Genomic DNA, 16,681 nt, shown 5'->3' on the forward strand with positions numbered 1-16,681 from the left:
CAGCTTTTGTATTTGAACCCAGCCAGTTTGCAGACAACTTCACGTCTTGACCTGCCAGCTGTTAGCAGCCAACTTCAAGTGCTAGAGTAGTCTGGAGCTCACTGCTATGCACACTACGCGCGCTTTTGAAATTGAATCTATTTATTGAAATACTGTTAATTTATTTTTATGTATGTATATATTTATGTATATTTAAATTTAATTGGAGTTTGAATTGTTGTCATTTGTTAAATTAATTAGCTAAATTTAAACACTTAAGTAAACGCGCGTGCATATTGCATACTCATACTTATGTATTCTTTTCAATTCTCGTTTTTTTTTCGTATAATCGTATTGTTTTTTTAATATTAATTACTCGTAAGTTCGAATTAAAATCACTCAAAAAATGTGCTGCTCTTTTAGTTTTTGTTTTTCTTTTTTTTTGATTTGACAATCAGATTTGTAAAGTAGCTAGAATATACGACGAGACACAGTACACGACATTTATAGCTAATAATAATTTGTAATAAAAGTCTAAGGAGCTGAAATTTTAGGATTAGACCAACAAATACAACGGCGAGAAAGAGATCAAAATGCATAACGATTTCAGGCAGCGGCCACCGTCACAACTCATACGTAATATTATTCATATGATCGCGTGTCTTCCGAGCTTTAAACGGCGCTGCGAAATGCTCATAATCATAGGCGATGTCCGCATTGTAGGAGGAGCAGCGACGTAAACGATGATGCACAAATGAGCTGCTGTAGGGGGCCTGATTACCATGCCCGGCGCCAAAGCAACGCATTGCAGCGCACAGCAACGTGCACCAGCGCCAGGAGGAGAAGGCATAAAATTGATGTGCACCAGCACCGCTGCCGCCTCCATTATTGTGGCCCTTTTTGGCCAGCAAATGCTGGCGACTGTGATGCAAATAGGGATTGTAATTGGAGCGAAAGCTGCTGTCGCTGCTGTGTCCGCTGTCGTCGCTGCTGCTGTCACTACGCCGCAGACCCAAACGGAACAGATTGCCATTGTTGTGCGCCGCATTGGCAAAGTCCTCGAAATCCAAATGCGATTCATAATCATCTTGCGATTCATATGCATCACGATCAATGGAAACGGCGGGCGTGATGATCATAAATTGACTGTATTTGCGGCTGTGGCTCGGCGCCGAACGATTCTGCTGGCTGTGGTTGCTGCCTCCACGCTGATTAACCATCGAGTTGAGTAGCGTTTGATTTGTATCCACCGAAGAGTAGCTATTGCTATTCGAAATGGGTGACATATCATTGTTGTTGTTATTTGTGTTGCTGTTGTTGCTGCCGTTGTTGTTGTTGTTGTTGTTATTGTTAATATTGCTATAGGTATGGTGCATGTTGTTATTGTGCGTGCTAAAAACACCAGCCGGTGCTGGTTGCGTAGTGGTCACCAGCGGCTGCTGCGGCTGATAATGCTGATACTGCAGCTGCAACGGCGAAGGCAAATGCGGCACTGATTGCTGTTGATATTTCTGGGCGTGCTTATGACGCCGCTTGGCAACTGGAGCTGTAACTGTAACTGTCGCGGTGGCCGTGGCCGGCCCTGTGAATTTGGCTGTGACTGTGGCGAACACTTTAACTGGCGCTGAGGTCTGTAGTTGTTGCTGTTGCGGTGCCGGCGATGTTGTTGTGGGCGTCGAGCCGACCGAGGGCATCCATCAGCTTGTTTCCTCCGAGCCGTTATTGCAATCATCGGGCTTGACAATTTGATAGGTTATCAAGTACTCTGGATAAGACTGCAAATGCTGTTTGTTAGTGGAGCTGCTTGCTAAGCACATTTCGATATAGATTACCTGTTCACCTCGATAGACAACATATTCAGCAAAGTGCAGGCCACCCGCCGAGGGACGACCAATCACCGAATGGTGCCCGGGCGGCGCATGTGCCATCTTCATGGCGCTGTACTGCAAAAATGATTTGCCCAGGGCAACGCGGCACAGCAGCAGTTGCCTGTAAGAGAGAAAACTATTAGTAACAGCAGCTCCCAGATTGGCGATGATAAAACCCTACCTGGGACACACATAGCAGGATTTGTCCTTGTGCGATGGACAGCCTATGCCGCCGCCTATGCCATATACATACTGATTGCTCTTCGAGCTGTGTTCGGCAAAATAAATGCCAGCACCGAACATACCGCCTATGTAGGCGTGTCGCTCATCAAAGCCACGCTGCACAATGGCATTGATAAAGGGGCTGCCATGGAAGAGCATGCGCTCGTTCGACTGCAAAAAGTTCTCCTCTGCAATCTCTTGGCGTCGATGCGCATAACGCTCCCACAATTTACGATTCTGCACCTTTTGTACCTGCAATAAAGTTGAATTATGTAAGTCGGAGTGCTGAAGCGAATTGGCTTAGTCAATCGTACCCTAACAATGTTGTAGCGTGTAAAATAACCGCCCGCTTGTCCATTATCACGATGCTCCCGTATGGTAGCCTGCATCTCCTCCTCAACAGCGACAAACTCCTTGTCATCCGTCAGCAGGTCCACCAGCAGCGTGCACAGATTCACATTGTTGCCAATGCCTGGCGAGAATAGTGAAATAAATCAAAGAATTTTATTTGAGCATGCGGTACTCACCTGTCGTGGCTCGCAGCTGCGCAATACCCTTGAGTATCTTGTGTCGAAACCCGTAGGCAGACACGCCCACCTGCTTGAGATCATCATGACCCATCTCGGCCAATATGTCCAGAGTGATTTGCTCGCGTTCGAACAGTTCGATTAAATGATGCAATTGCTGGCTGCTCAAGAAACCGGATACATTTGTTATCGACTCCGGATCGGGCAGCAGCTCCTCGCTGCCCGTATTCTCGGCACCATGTGCCTCGGCGCCCTGGGCAGGACTAAGGCGTGTGGCGCAACTGTGCAGAGGCAACGGCACCGGCACGCTGAGCGTCATGGAAGCGCCCGAGGGCAGCAAAACTGTCTCCGTGGTGGGTGAGAGCAGTGTTGCCGCCGCGGACGCAGATGCAGATGCTGCCGTAGCAGCTGTCGCTGCATTAGCGGCTGCTGCAGCATCCGGCGCCGACGAGCTGGGGGCCAACGATTGCGTGGAGGCGCTGAGTGCATGCTGGCTAAGCGACGTGGCCATGGCGTCTTGTAGCAGGCACTTGACATCATCTGCTGTGGCCAGCTCTATGGGGGTTTGTCCCTCTTGGTTTTTCATGTAGGCATCGGCACCATGGGCCAGTAGCAAGGAGCACAGCTGCGTGCGACCCTTTTGCGCAGCCTCATGCAGCGGCGTGAAGCCCCATTTGTCCGTGGCATTGACCACCGTCTTGTGCTTGATCAGTAGCGCGGCGATATCCAAATGCCCATAGGAGCTGGCATTGTGTAGCGGTATGAGTCCGCCCTTGTCCTGGGCATTAACATCGGCGCCATGCTCCAGCAGATACTCGGCACACTCGAAATTATTATAGCCCGCGGCTAGATGCAGCGGCGTGGAGTTGCGTCCATTCAAATCCCGGCAGTTGATCGTCTCCGGCGTGACCAGACGCTGGACGCGCGCCAGATTGCCCTTTTTGGCCGCATCCAGCAGCGCGGAGGGACCACGCAACAGCTCAGCGACATCATGATCCGAATCCTTGACGAGATCAGCAGGCGTGGCGCCATCACGATTCTTTTTCATGGGATCAGCGCCATGTTTGAGGAGCAGCTTGCATATATCGTACTTGCCCTTGGCAGCGGCCTCGTGAAGCGGCGTAAATTTCCACAAATCGGAGACATTCACATTGGCGCCATGCTTGACGAGCAGCTCGGTGACCTCGTAATGGCCATACGAGCAGGCATTGTGCAGCGGCACCAGGCCACCTTTGTCGGCAGCATACACCTCGGCGCCGTGTTCCAGCAGAAATTGCACGACGGGCACACGATTGAAGCCGGCGGCAAAGTGCAGCGGCGTCGAGTGACGTCCATCAAGATCCCTGCAGTTGACCGTATGCGGATTGTTAAGCACAATGCGACGCACTGCATCCAAATCGCCAGCCTTGGCCGCCTCCAGCAGATGTGTCTCGCTGTCCGGCGGATTCTTGAGCAGCTTCAGCACGCTATCCGAGGCCAGCTGTGCGGCTGTCAGACCCTCCAGCGACACAATGCTGCTGTCCACCGCATAGGAGAGCAGCAGACGCACCGCCTGTTCATCGCGTGCGCAACGATGCAGCGCCGTCTGGCCCAGGCTGTCCAAGGCGTTCACCTTGGCACCCTGCTTGAGCAGCGCCTCCATGGCATCGTAGTGCATCAGCTCGGCGGCCAGATGCAGCGGTGTAAGGAATGCCTTGTTCTTCTCATTGAGCAGCGCTCCCTTGCGTGTCAGCAGCTCCACCAGTTGCTTGCGTTTCGCATCCTGACAGACCACAGCCAGATGGAGTGGTGTATCCCCCGTGTATGGATGCACAAAGTTTACGATTTCGGCACAAACGAGTTTCTTGACACGCGACAAATCGCATTTGCGGCAAGCGTCCATTAGGCAGTGTCCCTTGTACTCAACTGGAATAGGACAATCATAAAGAATAAGTTAGGATATTTTTAAATTGGCTAAGAAAACTACTTAAAATAGCTACTAATTAGGATAAAAAATAGAGACTTTTCAAAATTGAAGAAAAATCCAACCATAAAAGAAAATAAAGTTTAAGTTTATAGCCAAAAGAAATTGGCAAATATTCAGCTCAAAATAATTTTTGGCTCTGGTCCAAATAAAAGTTGAGTTAAAATATATAAAGATATTTCACATTCATAACTATATAATTTATTTTTGATATTAAACCAAATCAGTTACCGAAATAAAAACATTACTTTTGTATGCTTCAAAGTAATAAAGATTCCGAAGGGGCTCCAAGGCATATTTAATTTGAGCACAAACTGATTTATCCAATAACATTATCAGATTAAAAAAATAAGTAAAGAATATCATTTAAAAAACAACAGGTTTTAGTCGGGAGCTCCCGACTAGGGGATACCCTGAACTCTATTCTTTCAACATCAAATGCATATATATATTCTATTTTAGAAGCTATATGTCAAGTTTGGTGACTGTAGCTTTTATTATTTACCAAAATTGCCCAAAAAACAGGATATTGATATCGATTTTTATCGACTGCTTGGAAACGGAGTGAGTTATCGATTATCGGAAACAAACTCGATCTGCGCAGGCACTAGGAGCACCTACATCGAAAATTCTAAAAAAATCTCTAGCTCTTATAGGTTCTGAGATCCTTGCGTTCATACATACGGTCGGACGGACAGACAGACGGACATGGCTAGATCGACTCGGCTATTGATGCTGATCAAGAATATATATAATTTATGGGGTTGGAGATACTTCCTTCTGCCTGTTATATACATTTGGAATTTGCACAAATACAATATACCCTTATACCCATTTTTAATGGGTTCAGAGTATAATTAATGAAAGATTGTAGAACGGATAGTTATTATAGAGTGAATTTTGTTTTTATCAAATCAAGTAATTTATTTGTAATTGAAAAATTCAATTTGAACAGGTTTCTTTTAGCTGTTGGCTTAAATCAGACGACTCGTAAATTAAATCTAATCGGCAGGTGATAATTATACTTTTTAAAATATTAATAACTTAAGTCACATGCCATACACATGCTTAAACGATCTTGAATCTAGCTTAATTCTGGAAAGCGACGTAAATCTTATGGAAACACTTACAGGCAATGCGTTCCCGCAGCTCCCGCGTTGGGGCCGCATCGATGGCCGACTTGTTGTGGCAGTTGAGGAGCGTAGGATCTGCGCCGCGACTGAGCAGCAGGCTGCAGACCTCCACACGGCTCTTGGAGGCGGCCTCGTGCAGCGGCGTAAAGGCCCACAGATCGTTGGCATTGACATTGGCGCCAGCCTGGATAAGCAGCTTGGTGACATCAAAATGGCCATAGGAGCAGGCATTGTGCAGCGGCACCAGGCCGCCCTTATCCTTGGCATGGACATCGGCGCCATTCGCCAGGAGTATTTCGACAATGCCTATGCGATTGTAGCCCGCGGCCAGATGCAGCGGAGTCGAGCGGCGTCCATCGCTAGCATGACAATTGACATTGAGGGGTGTGAGCAGCGCCAGGAGACGATCCTCGGCGCCGGAGCGTGCCGCCTCGAGCAGCTCATCCTTGCGATATTCGCCGGTCAAGACCGGACGTGTCGCATCATCGGCCAGCTCGAGCGGTGTCTTCTGCTCCGAATTGCGTATGGTATGATTTGCGCCATGCTGCAACAGTGCCAGGCACACATCAACCTTGCCCTTGCTGGCCGCCTCGTGCAGCGGCGTATAGTTCCAGTTGTCGGTGGTATTCGGGCTGGCGCCGGCCTTCAGCAACAGACGCACCACCTCCGCATGGCCAAAGGAGCAGCAATTGTGCAGCGGATGCAGTCCGCCCTCATCGCAGGCCTGTATCGAGGCGCCGCTGTTCAGCAGAAACTCAACCACCTCACGTCGGCCATAACCTGGAAAAGCAAAGCGCATCATATTAGATCCAATGCTAAACATGACCTAGCAGCAAGCCCTAAAAGTGGCTCACATGGTTAACTAACTGTTATTTGCGTTGTCTTTGCATTCGCTGGGCGTTGACAGCGGAGGGCGGGTTCTTTGAGAGACCTTCGGTTCTAACAGATTTCCGGCAGTTGCCCCCCCCGCCTCAAGCACTTGCATAGTGGGCTCTAGAAGCCGTCAACCTTGTGGCCATCATAAATCTTAGTCTAGGTTATTGTTGAGACAACAAAGCAGCAAATAGAAAAGCTGATAAAAAAAATAACAAAAAGAGTATCCAAGGCAGAGGTAAAGAAAGCTGTCAACACATAAAACCCACTCGGGGCATAACTTCAAACACTTCCTATTTAAACTGGGCTAATAACTCATCAGTTCCTGACCGACTGGGAAAGTTCAAGGGTTAGCTAAATAAGCTACCAGTAAAGCTGAGTGAGCTCTAGATATAGATATTATTGGCAAATTGTTTGCTTTAATATAAAAATAAAATTAATATAGCTTCTATATTGATTGGAGTATTAAAATAAATAAAATTTCTATTCTGTTTCAATTTTCTAATCATCCAAAAATTGTGAACTTTTGATTAAATTATTATTTTTTATTTTTGTGAACCTTATTTTTTAATCCATTAACCTATAAAATGCCCAATCATTAGTCATCAATCAGACTTAGAATTTTCCCAGATTGAAAAAACCAAGTAAGTTATGCAGATAAGATTTTGAAGAAATTGTTTTCATTTGTATGTTTAATTTTCTTTATCTTTAAATACAACAATATTTATTTTCATTTAACTGATTAACGCGTTGACTGATGCTTGATTTTGTGATGTAATCAAATCTAAGACGGTGTTTCCGATTGAAAAACTTTTGTGCAGTTGAAATTTGATAGTTTAATGCAAACATTAGGGGCATTCACTGTGACAATAGCATTAGGGTGCCATATTACAAGCAAAATACAGTGATAAATGCAATTTTCAAGCCAGCAAATAATTAATCTTATAAACTATTGTGTTGACAAGCCGAAGCACATTACGAACAGGAATTTGAAATATAACAAATTAATCATTTCTAAAAACAAAGTAATATAAAAACAAGCCCACATGAAAGTAACTAATGCATAAAAATCTATAACAATTTTTAATTAGAAGAGCATTTAATGATTTTAACGTGTTTTATTTGCAAAGTCTTTCCTGAAGTCTTTGCGAAACTTTTCGTTAGCCGCATTCACTTCACTATTTTTTCGCAAAACAATTACGAAAGTTGCATGGAAAATTAATAGAATGGAAAATATTATTAGCTGTGAGTGGTGTGTTGAGCAATTGAATGTGCAACGGTTGGAATTAATATTATTATTATTTTTATTGTGGTTTCTTTGCATTGTTATAATCATAAACGAAGCGCCTTGAGCGAGCGCATTAAGCCAAAAGCGTTAAGAATAATAAAACAATAAAGTTGAAGGTTAATTAGTTAAACAATTGTTAATTTGACTGACTAAGAAAAATGAAATATGTTATATATCTCAAATGCTTATAGCCAAAGCTGTTAGGTCTAGCCAAAGACTTTTGCGACTTTATCAGCGGATACGTGTCAGCCACAATTATCGAGTTTCTTATCGTCTTTATAAACAAGAAAGCTGTGCAAACAAAAAATGATAACAATGAATCGGATATAAATAAATGAATGTACGCTTATGTGAAATTCTTTGAGAGGGGTGTGCGTTGATATTTTATAAAAACGTGTTACAATTTGCAACAGATGCGGCTCGAGGGGTGCAAAGGGAGTGGGCGGGGCGGGACAACATTTGCTAGTACGTTTAGACTTTAAACAAGGTGAAAACTCTGTCAATAGCAACTGGAGACCTCTTGGAGATCTCACTTTTTTTCTTCGGTCTTCAGAACGTGACAAAAGACATGACAACAACAGCAACAGCAAAATTGGATGGCAAACCAGTTTGGAGAGACAGTCAAAACAGTAAACAGCTAAAAGTAAAATACAAACAACACACAAAAAATGGGGGGAAACAAGCTAAGCATGAATCATAGACAGCTACCACAGAAAAGTATTTAATTAATTTTGTAACGAAGTTAAAATGCACTTGCACAAGCAGGGCAAATACAGATGTTCAATATATAATATATAGTAATGTATTCAGATGCACAGTGAAAACCTTTAATACGCTTTTTGTCACATTTAATTATGCCCAAACCTTATATAAATAATACATACTATGTTCAAATTCAGTAGCAATTCAATTCAATCGCTATTTTCGTGTATTTTTTTAATTCTATTTCCTATTAGTTATATCTAACATCAACTAAATAACATTAGAAAAATGTATGGCTGCTCGAAATAAGACCTTCATTCCTTAAATATCTTATATATCTAATTTCATAAAAGGCTCCTTCATTTTAGACGAAAAATATTATTATAAAAGTACAAAAATTAACGTATTTAAAATAAGTAAAATTCAATTTATTTTGTAGCTTTGGAAATTCTATCTTCAATGCGTTAGAAACCTCGCACCCAAATTACAATACATATGGAAAGGGTATAAAAAAAAAGGCACAGCAAAAATTGATATGCAAAGGGCGTGAAACTCACAAGTACCCCTTTCCTCATCCCCAAAACCCCCTCTTAACCAGACAAAAGGTATTTTTTTTTTTAATTAGTTAAGGAGTTGGGGGCGAGCTGCGTGCGTTTGGGCGTGACAGCCGAGCGCGCCTTTGCGAAGCAACAGAGCAACAGAGCAAAAAGTGAAATTTGTTATTCAAGCTGATACGATTTGAGCCCTGAGTTACAAATAGACATCTAGACGCTGGATGGCGTGTAGACAAGGCCAATAGAAAAGATGCAAACGACGTCAGCAGGATGCTGACCAGGCCGAACATATACATATATACATACATATATGTATATACATACATATATTTTTCTCTCTGGCGAAAATAGAAAACATGTTGGGCCAAATGCAACACATAGTCGTTGCAGGGTCGCCGAGGGTTCCGGAATCGAAACCAAACCAAGCAGAAAAGTAGGTCAACTCTGCGAGCCGACTGTGCCGGGGGGTGCGGTCGGCGGGCGGCAAACCAACTCGTGGCGACCGTCGACTTCTAGGCAGGCAACAATGACGCTCGTCATAGCGACCAAAACTAGATCAAGGCCAGAAACGCAGCAGTGCCGAGTGCATGTGTGTGCGTGTAAATAGGGGTAGGGGGCGGGGGGTGTGTTAAGTAGCTGAAAAAAAGCTATTTCTAGTAGGAAGGGGATTAAAAAGCTAAGCTGCTGTCGTCGCATTTCGTTACAAAATTGGAATTCCCTTTGGAGGGGTATATATGCGAAAAAAGGCTAGAATACTCGCTGCATTTGACGGGAAAAGGGCGCAACTGGCAGCACTGGTTAGGGGCTGCTAACCACCGAGTCCTTCAACCTAAATAGGCGACAAGAGACGGCGGCAGAAACAGGGTGCGCGCTGCTGGGGCCCAAAGGATTCCGTTACTCACCCGCTGCAAAATGCAATGGCGTCGATTTGCGTCCCGCTGTGTCGCGCGCATTAACCGTTTGTGGCGTTATCAGCTTCTTCACTTTGGCTATTTCACCTGTTTTGCAGGCCTCAAAAAGCTCACGCAATGGATCGTTGGCCATGACCGTATCGAGATTAACATTTAATATAGCCCGACTGCGACTTGCCATTGTGCTGGTTGTTGTTGTTGTTACTGCTGCTGCTGTTGCTCTTGTTGTTTTTGATGTTGTTGCCTCGCCTCGCGCTGCTCCACTTCTGATTTTTGTTTTGTTTACACGCAGCGTAACTGAGCAGCAGCTGGCCGTCGCGCCCGAAAATATAACGCGTTATATTCAATATATACACGGCTGCACCGAAAACAGATGCTATATCTGGTTGGCCTAACTTGAGTTCATGTTTATGCAGCTGTGAAACATTCACTGGCCATTTTTTGCTGCTGCTCCACACTCACTCACACAGTCACAGACACGCACACTATTAACTGGCGATGAGGAAACTCTTGGCCCTGTGGGGAGCAACAATTGTTGGCGTTGGCCCCGCGGGCAGCACTGCGTTTGGCACTATTTTTTTTTTATTTGTTAATAGCACAAGTGGTATGCACTATAATCAATATAAACTGTGCCCCTTTTCTTTTGTAAGTGCTGCGCTGCTGCTGCGCTAGTTGCAATTGTTTTCGTTCAGCTTGCGAAGAGGATTGTTGATATTCTATCGATAGACAGCACGCAATTTACTTATAATCGATAAGTGAATTGGTAATTATAAATGGTGTGCACACACTGGTTATGCTGCGTAATCGTTCTGGCAAAAATGTTATCGATTACCTATTAGTTAGTTATTTGATTTTGTTTCGATTTTAACAATGATTTTCAGGCTAGTATTTATTGATCTTATTAACAGAGCTTATGAACTTCGTTTAACAAAAATGATTAATATTAAATTTAATTGCGCGCCGAACTGCAGAAAACGATAACAACATATATGTATCCAGCCCTGTTATAAACCATGTTTTTTTTCTTAGTGCAGCCCTGTCACGGGCATCGAGTACAAGTGCATGCCAACAACAATGCGCGCATTGTGCATTTGGTTTTCGCTTTAAAAAACTTTTAAATTATACAATTCGCACACGCACAGCATAAGAAAAATGTCCGAAAAGTGTGTGTGGTCATATAAACAATAATATGCGCAAGGAAACAGCAGTATTAATAGGCATAAAACAAACAAAAAGTGAATCAGAACACACGCACGCACACACGCAAAGCCCATACTGGCACACACGTACATACACCTGCAACCCGCGGCACCCGCGCTCTCTGAAACCAGAAATAAGTGCAAGTGAAGCAGCAGCAACAGCAGCGACGACTACAAACAAACACACAGCAGAAGCAATTGGGGAAAAATAGCTGCAACAGAGCAGAAAGAAAGGGAACAAACGCGACAACTAGAAGCAAAAGTGGAAGTGCAGCTCCACCCCCAATTTGGTGTTGCAGTGCCAGCAGCAGCAGCAGCGACAACAATAACAGTCGCAGCTAAGCCATGGCGCAGCGTTAGCAACAAAAAACAACAACAATAACGGGGCGCACGCTTCGCTGCCCTCGCGACAGCATTTCAAGCTTCGTCGACGCTGTGCTGCATTTGGAAATAATTAGACTTCACTTTAGTAGCAATTTTCTGACAGCAGCAGAAGCAACAATAACAACGACAAGCGAATCGATAACATAAAATAATTAATTCATACATTTTGGGTGTCCAAAATGGAACTAAAAGTGTGGGTTGAGGGCATACAGCGTATTGTGTGCGGCGTAACGGTAAATACCACTTGCCAGGTGCGTAATAACAATGATATTGATTTTAATACCCTCACTAAAGAGTCAAATTATTTAGTCTTGAAATGTGCACAGATCGTAAATATTCGTGATAAATGTTAACAACAAAGTTAATAGAGTCTTCTTAGAAAGGGTATTCAAATTTAGGGCAACCCGAAAATAATTTCTAGCTTTATGTGTCGCTCGCAACCCTTGTGTAATATCTATTCTTTCTTGCAGGATGTGGTGTTTGCCTTGGCCCATGCCACGGGCAAAGTGGGTCGATTTACGCTAATCGAACGCTGGCGCAATAATGAACGACATCTCGCGCCCAATGAAAATCCCATGAAGCTGCTGCTCAAATGGGGCGAGTATGCAAATGATGTGCAGTTTATATTGCAGCGATCCGAGAACAAGCAGCAGCCCACACAACAACAACAACAACAGCAGCAGCAACAGCAACAGCAGCAACTGCCCAACAACAACTATGCAGTCATGATTACTAAAAAGCCGCTTGGCCCCAGCAACAGCAACAACAACAATAATAATAATGAGAGCAAATTGCCGCCGCCGCCCACATTGCAAAAGCAAAAGTCCAGCGTGGAGCTGGGCTATCGCACAAAAGAGCTGAAAAAAAGTTTTGGGTGCGTAGCAACCAAAGGTCGATGCGAGTGTAACAAAAGTGAAACTAAGGACTATTTCAAAATTGTTTAAAAATAAGTAGCACATCTGTGAACATAATAAGTATATATTTAACTGATCAGTCTTTACAGTCCCATGAACAATCTAAACAAACTAGTCGTTCAGTTTTCAAACTTGTTGAAACCTTTCACAGCTCCCAATTTCTGCTACAGCCAGTATATCCGAATCGTGCTAACAAATCACGTAGGAGCAAAAAGAACTAGATATACTTTTTCTATAACCCACCCTTTGGCTCTTTATGCTACAGGATTTTTATCAGATACAGGATTTTAATGCTTCTTAACTAAAACTTTACGAAAATAGCCTTTGTACTGAAAAGCGACTCAGCAAATATGTGTTTATAGCCAGTTAAACTTTGTTACGCTCATGTATCGCAAACTAGTTTTTAATAGCTCTCAACTTTAATAATAAAACGTATCTAATTTTTACAGCGGTTATGATGCCAAACAATTCGACAACATTGGCATAGTTAAAGGCATACCACAGCAGCAGCAGCAGCAGCAGCAACAACAACAGCAACATACGCAGCAACAGTTGCCGCCGTCGAGCAAAACGGCCCCGTTGCTGCCCAAGCATGAGAAATCGCTCTCGAATCCGTTGGATATGAGTAGCAGTAGCAGCAGCAATGCGCCCGCACTAAATGATTACAGCGATTTATACAACAACAACCACAGCAGCAGCAATGGCAACAGCAACAACAATCCACACATTTACAGTCAGCTGAGTAAATCCAGCAATGAGCTGCGACGCGCTAGTCCGAATGAATATAACAACAACAACAACAATAGCAATAGCAATAGCAGCAATGAGCACTTATGCGACATCTATGCCAATAGCAACATTAGCAACAATAACAATAACAATAACAACAACCACTCACCGGAGCTGTACAAACAGACTCCCACAATTTCATCAAATGGCGCACTGGTGCCGCCACCATATCGTGATCCGCCGCCACCACGCAATAGTCCCATGTGCCAGACTCAACGCTTGCCGGCCAGCAGCAGCGCTGCTGAGACCATATCCAACGCATCCTCCACAACAAATCCATTTCTCAGTGACTACGAGCCACACAACATAAGCAACAACAACAACAATAACAATCATCTTAGCAATCAGTGCATGGATGAGGGCGAGAGCATGTTCCAGGCCACGCAATATAATGATCTACTGCAATTAATCAAGTTTCAACGCGAAAAAATTACGGCACAGCAATTGGAGCTGCAAAAGGTTAGAAACAAACAACTAAAACTTAAAAACAAATCAATTAATCAGAATTATACTTGCAGTTTGATACAGAAATTGGGTTTTTGGAGAGCAGAGAACGTGATCATGCGATTGAATTGGAGGTCATATCACGTGAGATATCCAAGGCGGATCAAATTTTTAGGCAAGGTAGCGAACAGCTGCAAACGCTGCAGTATGTAGAGGAGGAGAACGAACTGGTCAAGCAGCAGGAGAAGACACTCAAATCCGAAATTGCTTTGCTACGCTCCAAGCTGGCTAATTGTGAGACAGAGCTTCTACAGTGCAAGAATAAAATGCGTTTGCTCATGGATGACATTGAGCTGGAGCAGCAGCAGCAGAGCAATAGGTGAGCTGGCGAGTTAAATATATATTAAATCAAGCCTTAATAACTAATTCATTATACAGACAAACTGTGGAGCGTGATTTTCTGATTGAAATGGAGCGCATACAAAGCGACATAGATCTGGCGCTGCATAATACAGACACATCTAACAAAACGGCTGACAATCTCAAAAAGGAGCTGCTTATGATTGAACATGCTATTGCAGAGAAAAAGCGTCAAGTGGAACAATTGGTCAACGAAATGAAGGAAGTGAATCTGCAAAGCCTTACCGTAACTACCACCGAGGAAATCAAGCATCTGCTCGAGGGACCCAACAAGCAGGGCAGCAGCCGCCGCATTATAGGTTCACCACGACAATTGGAGACGGCCGTGCCCACCAGCAAGAATCCTCACGGCGTTTGGGTCTAAAACCGCGCCTCATTTAAAAGCAACGAAATATTTTTCTATACTCAAGTAACTTGGGGAACAAAAGATGAGGAAATGATTTACATATCTTGAATACGTAGAGCGCCAATCTCTATATCACAATATTTGCAAAGACACAAATTTACAACGATATAATCAATGCATATTTCTTCTTCAGATAAACAAAAAACCTAATGGATCTCTTCAAGCAATGTTAATTGTTACAAATTTTAGACACAACCCACACAATATTAACTTATTAGTGCACAACATTTTTTCATAGATTTTAATAATGTTCATTAACTAGTTGCAAATTTTTTAAGAAATTTCTCAAAAACAATAACATTCCCACAAATATGTTTATAATTTGTATGTACTTAAATCTTTTGTGCTATAACTATTGATTTTTAACTTAAACTTTTAAATATGCCTAATTATTATAACATATTTTGTTGCTAGTCTATAAAATGTATTTCAATCATTCACCGTGCGCCATTAGAAAACGTAAATTGTTGCAATAATTGTATCTAAACGAAAATGTAAAACGCCTTTTTAATGTTACATTTAAGTTGTGCTGTTAGTGATTTATAAACCCATTCCATTCTAAATAGATTTATAATTATAATTAAATATGTACTTAGCTCTTGCAGCTTTAGCAAAAGAACAAATTAGCAATTGCTTTGTTGTTAACGGTTTCCGCTAGGAAAGTGTTTAGAAAACGCTTCACAATAGTCGAAAATTGCAAATTGTGTTAAAAAAAATAGTACTTAATGCATATTTTGTAGCTTTTATTGCAAAATGCATTTCTAATTTTTTTATTATTAGTAATATTTAGTAATTACGCAAACGTTTTAGCAAAGCATTTTTTTTTGCTTAGGGCTATGTCACAGCAATATACATACTATATGTTTATAAAATATAATATATACTTAAGTATATAACTATTAATTAAACAAAAGACACAAATTTTTAGAACAAATTCAAATCGCATTAACTATTAGCCAATAAATAATACATTTCTTATGATTTTATTAGTTGCTCTTTTACAACTCGCAAAGCAAAAAGTAAATGAAGTTTTTAATACGACCGGGTAGGGATCTACACCTTAAGGAATCTAAATTTATATTATGTTCGTCCATTTCTACTGTTATTAAATGTAGTTAGGTATTGTCTCACGCTGCGGCTACATTTTTGTCAGACTTCCAACTCTTGCCACAAAGTGCTTGCCACAATACGAATGCGCCGCGACGGTCAGCCCAGGCCGAACAGGACACGAAGCAAGGACTTCGCTGCAGCAGCAACATCACCAGCAGCTAAACAAAATCAGCAACAATTGCTCTTGTCTGTTTCAGTTGGCCGCTGTGCATGGACTTGTTTGGTCCTCTGTCTTGTCTTTTGTCTTGTCTCTTGTCAGTGGCACGCGTCTCCGAAAGGCGCGCGCGTTTCTTGCGTGCGCTTTAAAACGCGCCGACAGCGTGCAAAAATTTGCCGCACAATTGAATTTGTCGCCCGGCAGGCCCTCTCGGTTTTCGGTGTCTATCGCGTTGACACAATCTTGAAATGTGCGTTCTTGCTTGGTCAAGAGCATTAAGTGGCCACAGGCAACAAAAAAAAAAAGAAACAAATATAGAAAAACCAGCAAATAATAAGAAGAAAAAGAAAAGCACAACAGCAAAAAACACGCAAACACACAAATAAAAAAAAATGTTACGTTTTTACGACACTTTCCACACCAAATGCTGTTCAATTGCGATGATTGAGATAATGAGGCAACGTTTTGGCATACATTTAGGCCGAATGTCTCTCAACGACGACGACGACCTTTTGCGGAAATTATGATCTGTCTATAGCGCACTTGGCCTTGGGTCCATTGATAAGGCGGCAAACATTTCCATTTTTTTCTTCTCGTTTCACTTAAATGAATTTAATCAAGCGAGCCAAGTGGGGTGATAAATAAAGAGCATGAATAGACACTAGATAATCCGGGGCATACTTTAAAGACATATTTATTATATTGCACATTTTACAGAACAGTTAAGCCTGTGACATTATGACTTAGAGCCCCTACAGGTCCAGATTATCGCCTAATCCTCTCGTTGCTGAATAGAGATTTATCTCCATTCAGTCGCTTTTAATTTATATAAATAAAA

At 42.7% G+C, this 16,681-nt stretch overlaps 2 protein-coding genes across 2 annotated transcripts; one reads left to right on the forward strand and one right to left on the reverse strand.

Annotated features, from left to right (window-relative positions):
- Positions 1-279: 279 nt before the first annotated feature.
- Tnks (tankyrase) lies at positions 280-10,731 on the reverse strand. The gene is given in 9 exon segments (XM_032433518.2): positions 280-1,531; positions 1,534-1,610; positions 1,612-1,754; positions 1,812-1,968; positions 2,029-2,321; positions 2,384-2,541; positions 2,597-4,501; positions 5,690-6,472; positions 10,012-10,731. Coding segments are annotated over 9 exon segments (4,635 nt in total). The 5' UTR covers positions 10,202-10,731; the 3' UTR covers positions 280-602.
- Positions 10,732-11,046: 315 nt separating this feature from the next.
- Positions 11,047-15,487, forward strand: RASSF8 (ras association domain-containing protein 8). Its single transcript, XM_032433836.2, has 5 exons — positions 11,047-11,854; positions 12,074-12,477; positions 12,967-13,765; positions 13,825-14,129; positions 14,189-15,487. Exons 1-5 carry the CDS (start codon positions 11,783-11,785, stop codon positions 14,532-14,534), a joined length of 1,926 nt encoding a protein of 641 aa, XP_032289727.1. The 5' UTR covers positions 11,047-11,782; the 3' UTR covers positions 14,535-15,487.
- The last annotated feature ends 1,194 nt before the right edge of the window (positions 15,488-16,681 follow it).

Source organism: Drosophila virilis, chromosome 2, assembly GCF_030788295.1.
Source record: "Drosophila virilis strain 15010-1051.87 chromosome 2, Dvir_AGI_RSII-ME, whole genome shotgun sequence".
In the NCBI taxonomy this organism is placed as follows: domain Eukaryota; kingdom Metazoa; phylum Arthropoda; class Insecta; order Diptera; family Drosophilidae; genus Drosophila; species Drosophila virilis.

Bases quoted from the DNA above. Each gene is read 5' to 3' on its own strand.
- RASSF8 (XM_032433836.2), top strand. From the start codon at position 11,783: ATGGAACTAAAAGTGTGGGTTGAGGGCATACAGCGTATTGTGTGCGGC. The intron at 12,478-12,966 runs GTGCGTAGCAAC...TAATTTTTACAG, and splicing joins GAGCTGAAAAAAAGTTTTGG to CGGTTATGATGCCAAACAAT. The intron at 14,130-14,188 runs GTGAGCTGGCGA...TTCATTATACAG, and splicing joins CAGCAGCAGCAGAGCAATAG to ACAAACTGTGGAGCGTGATT.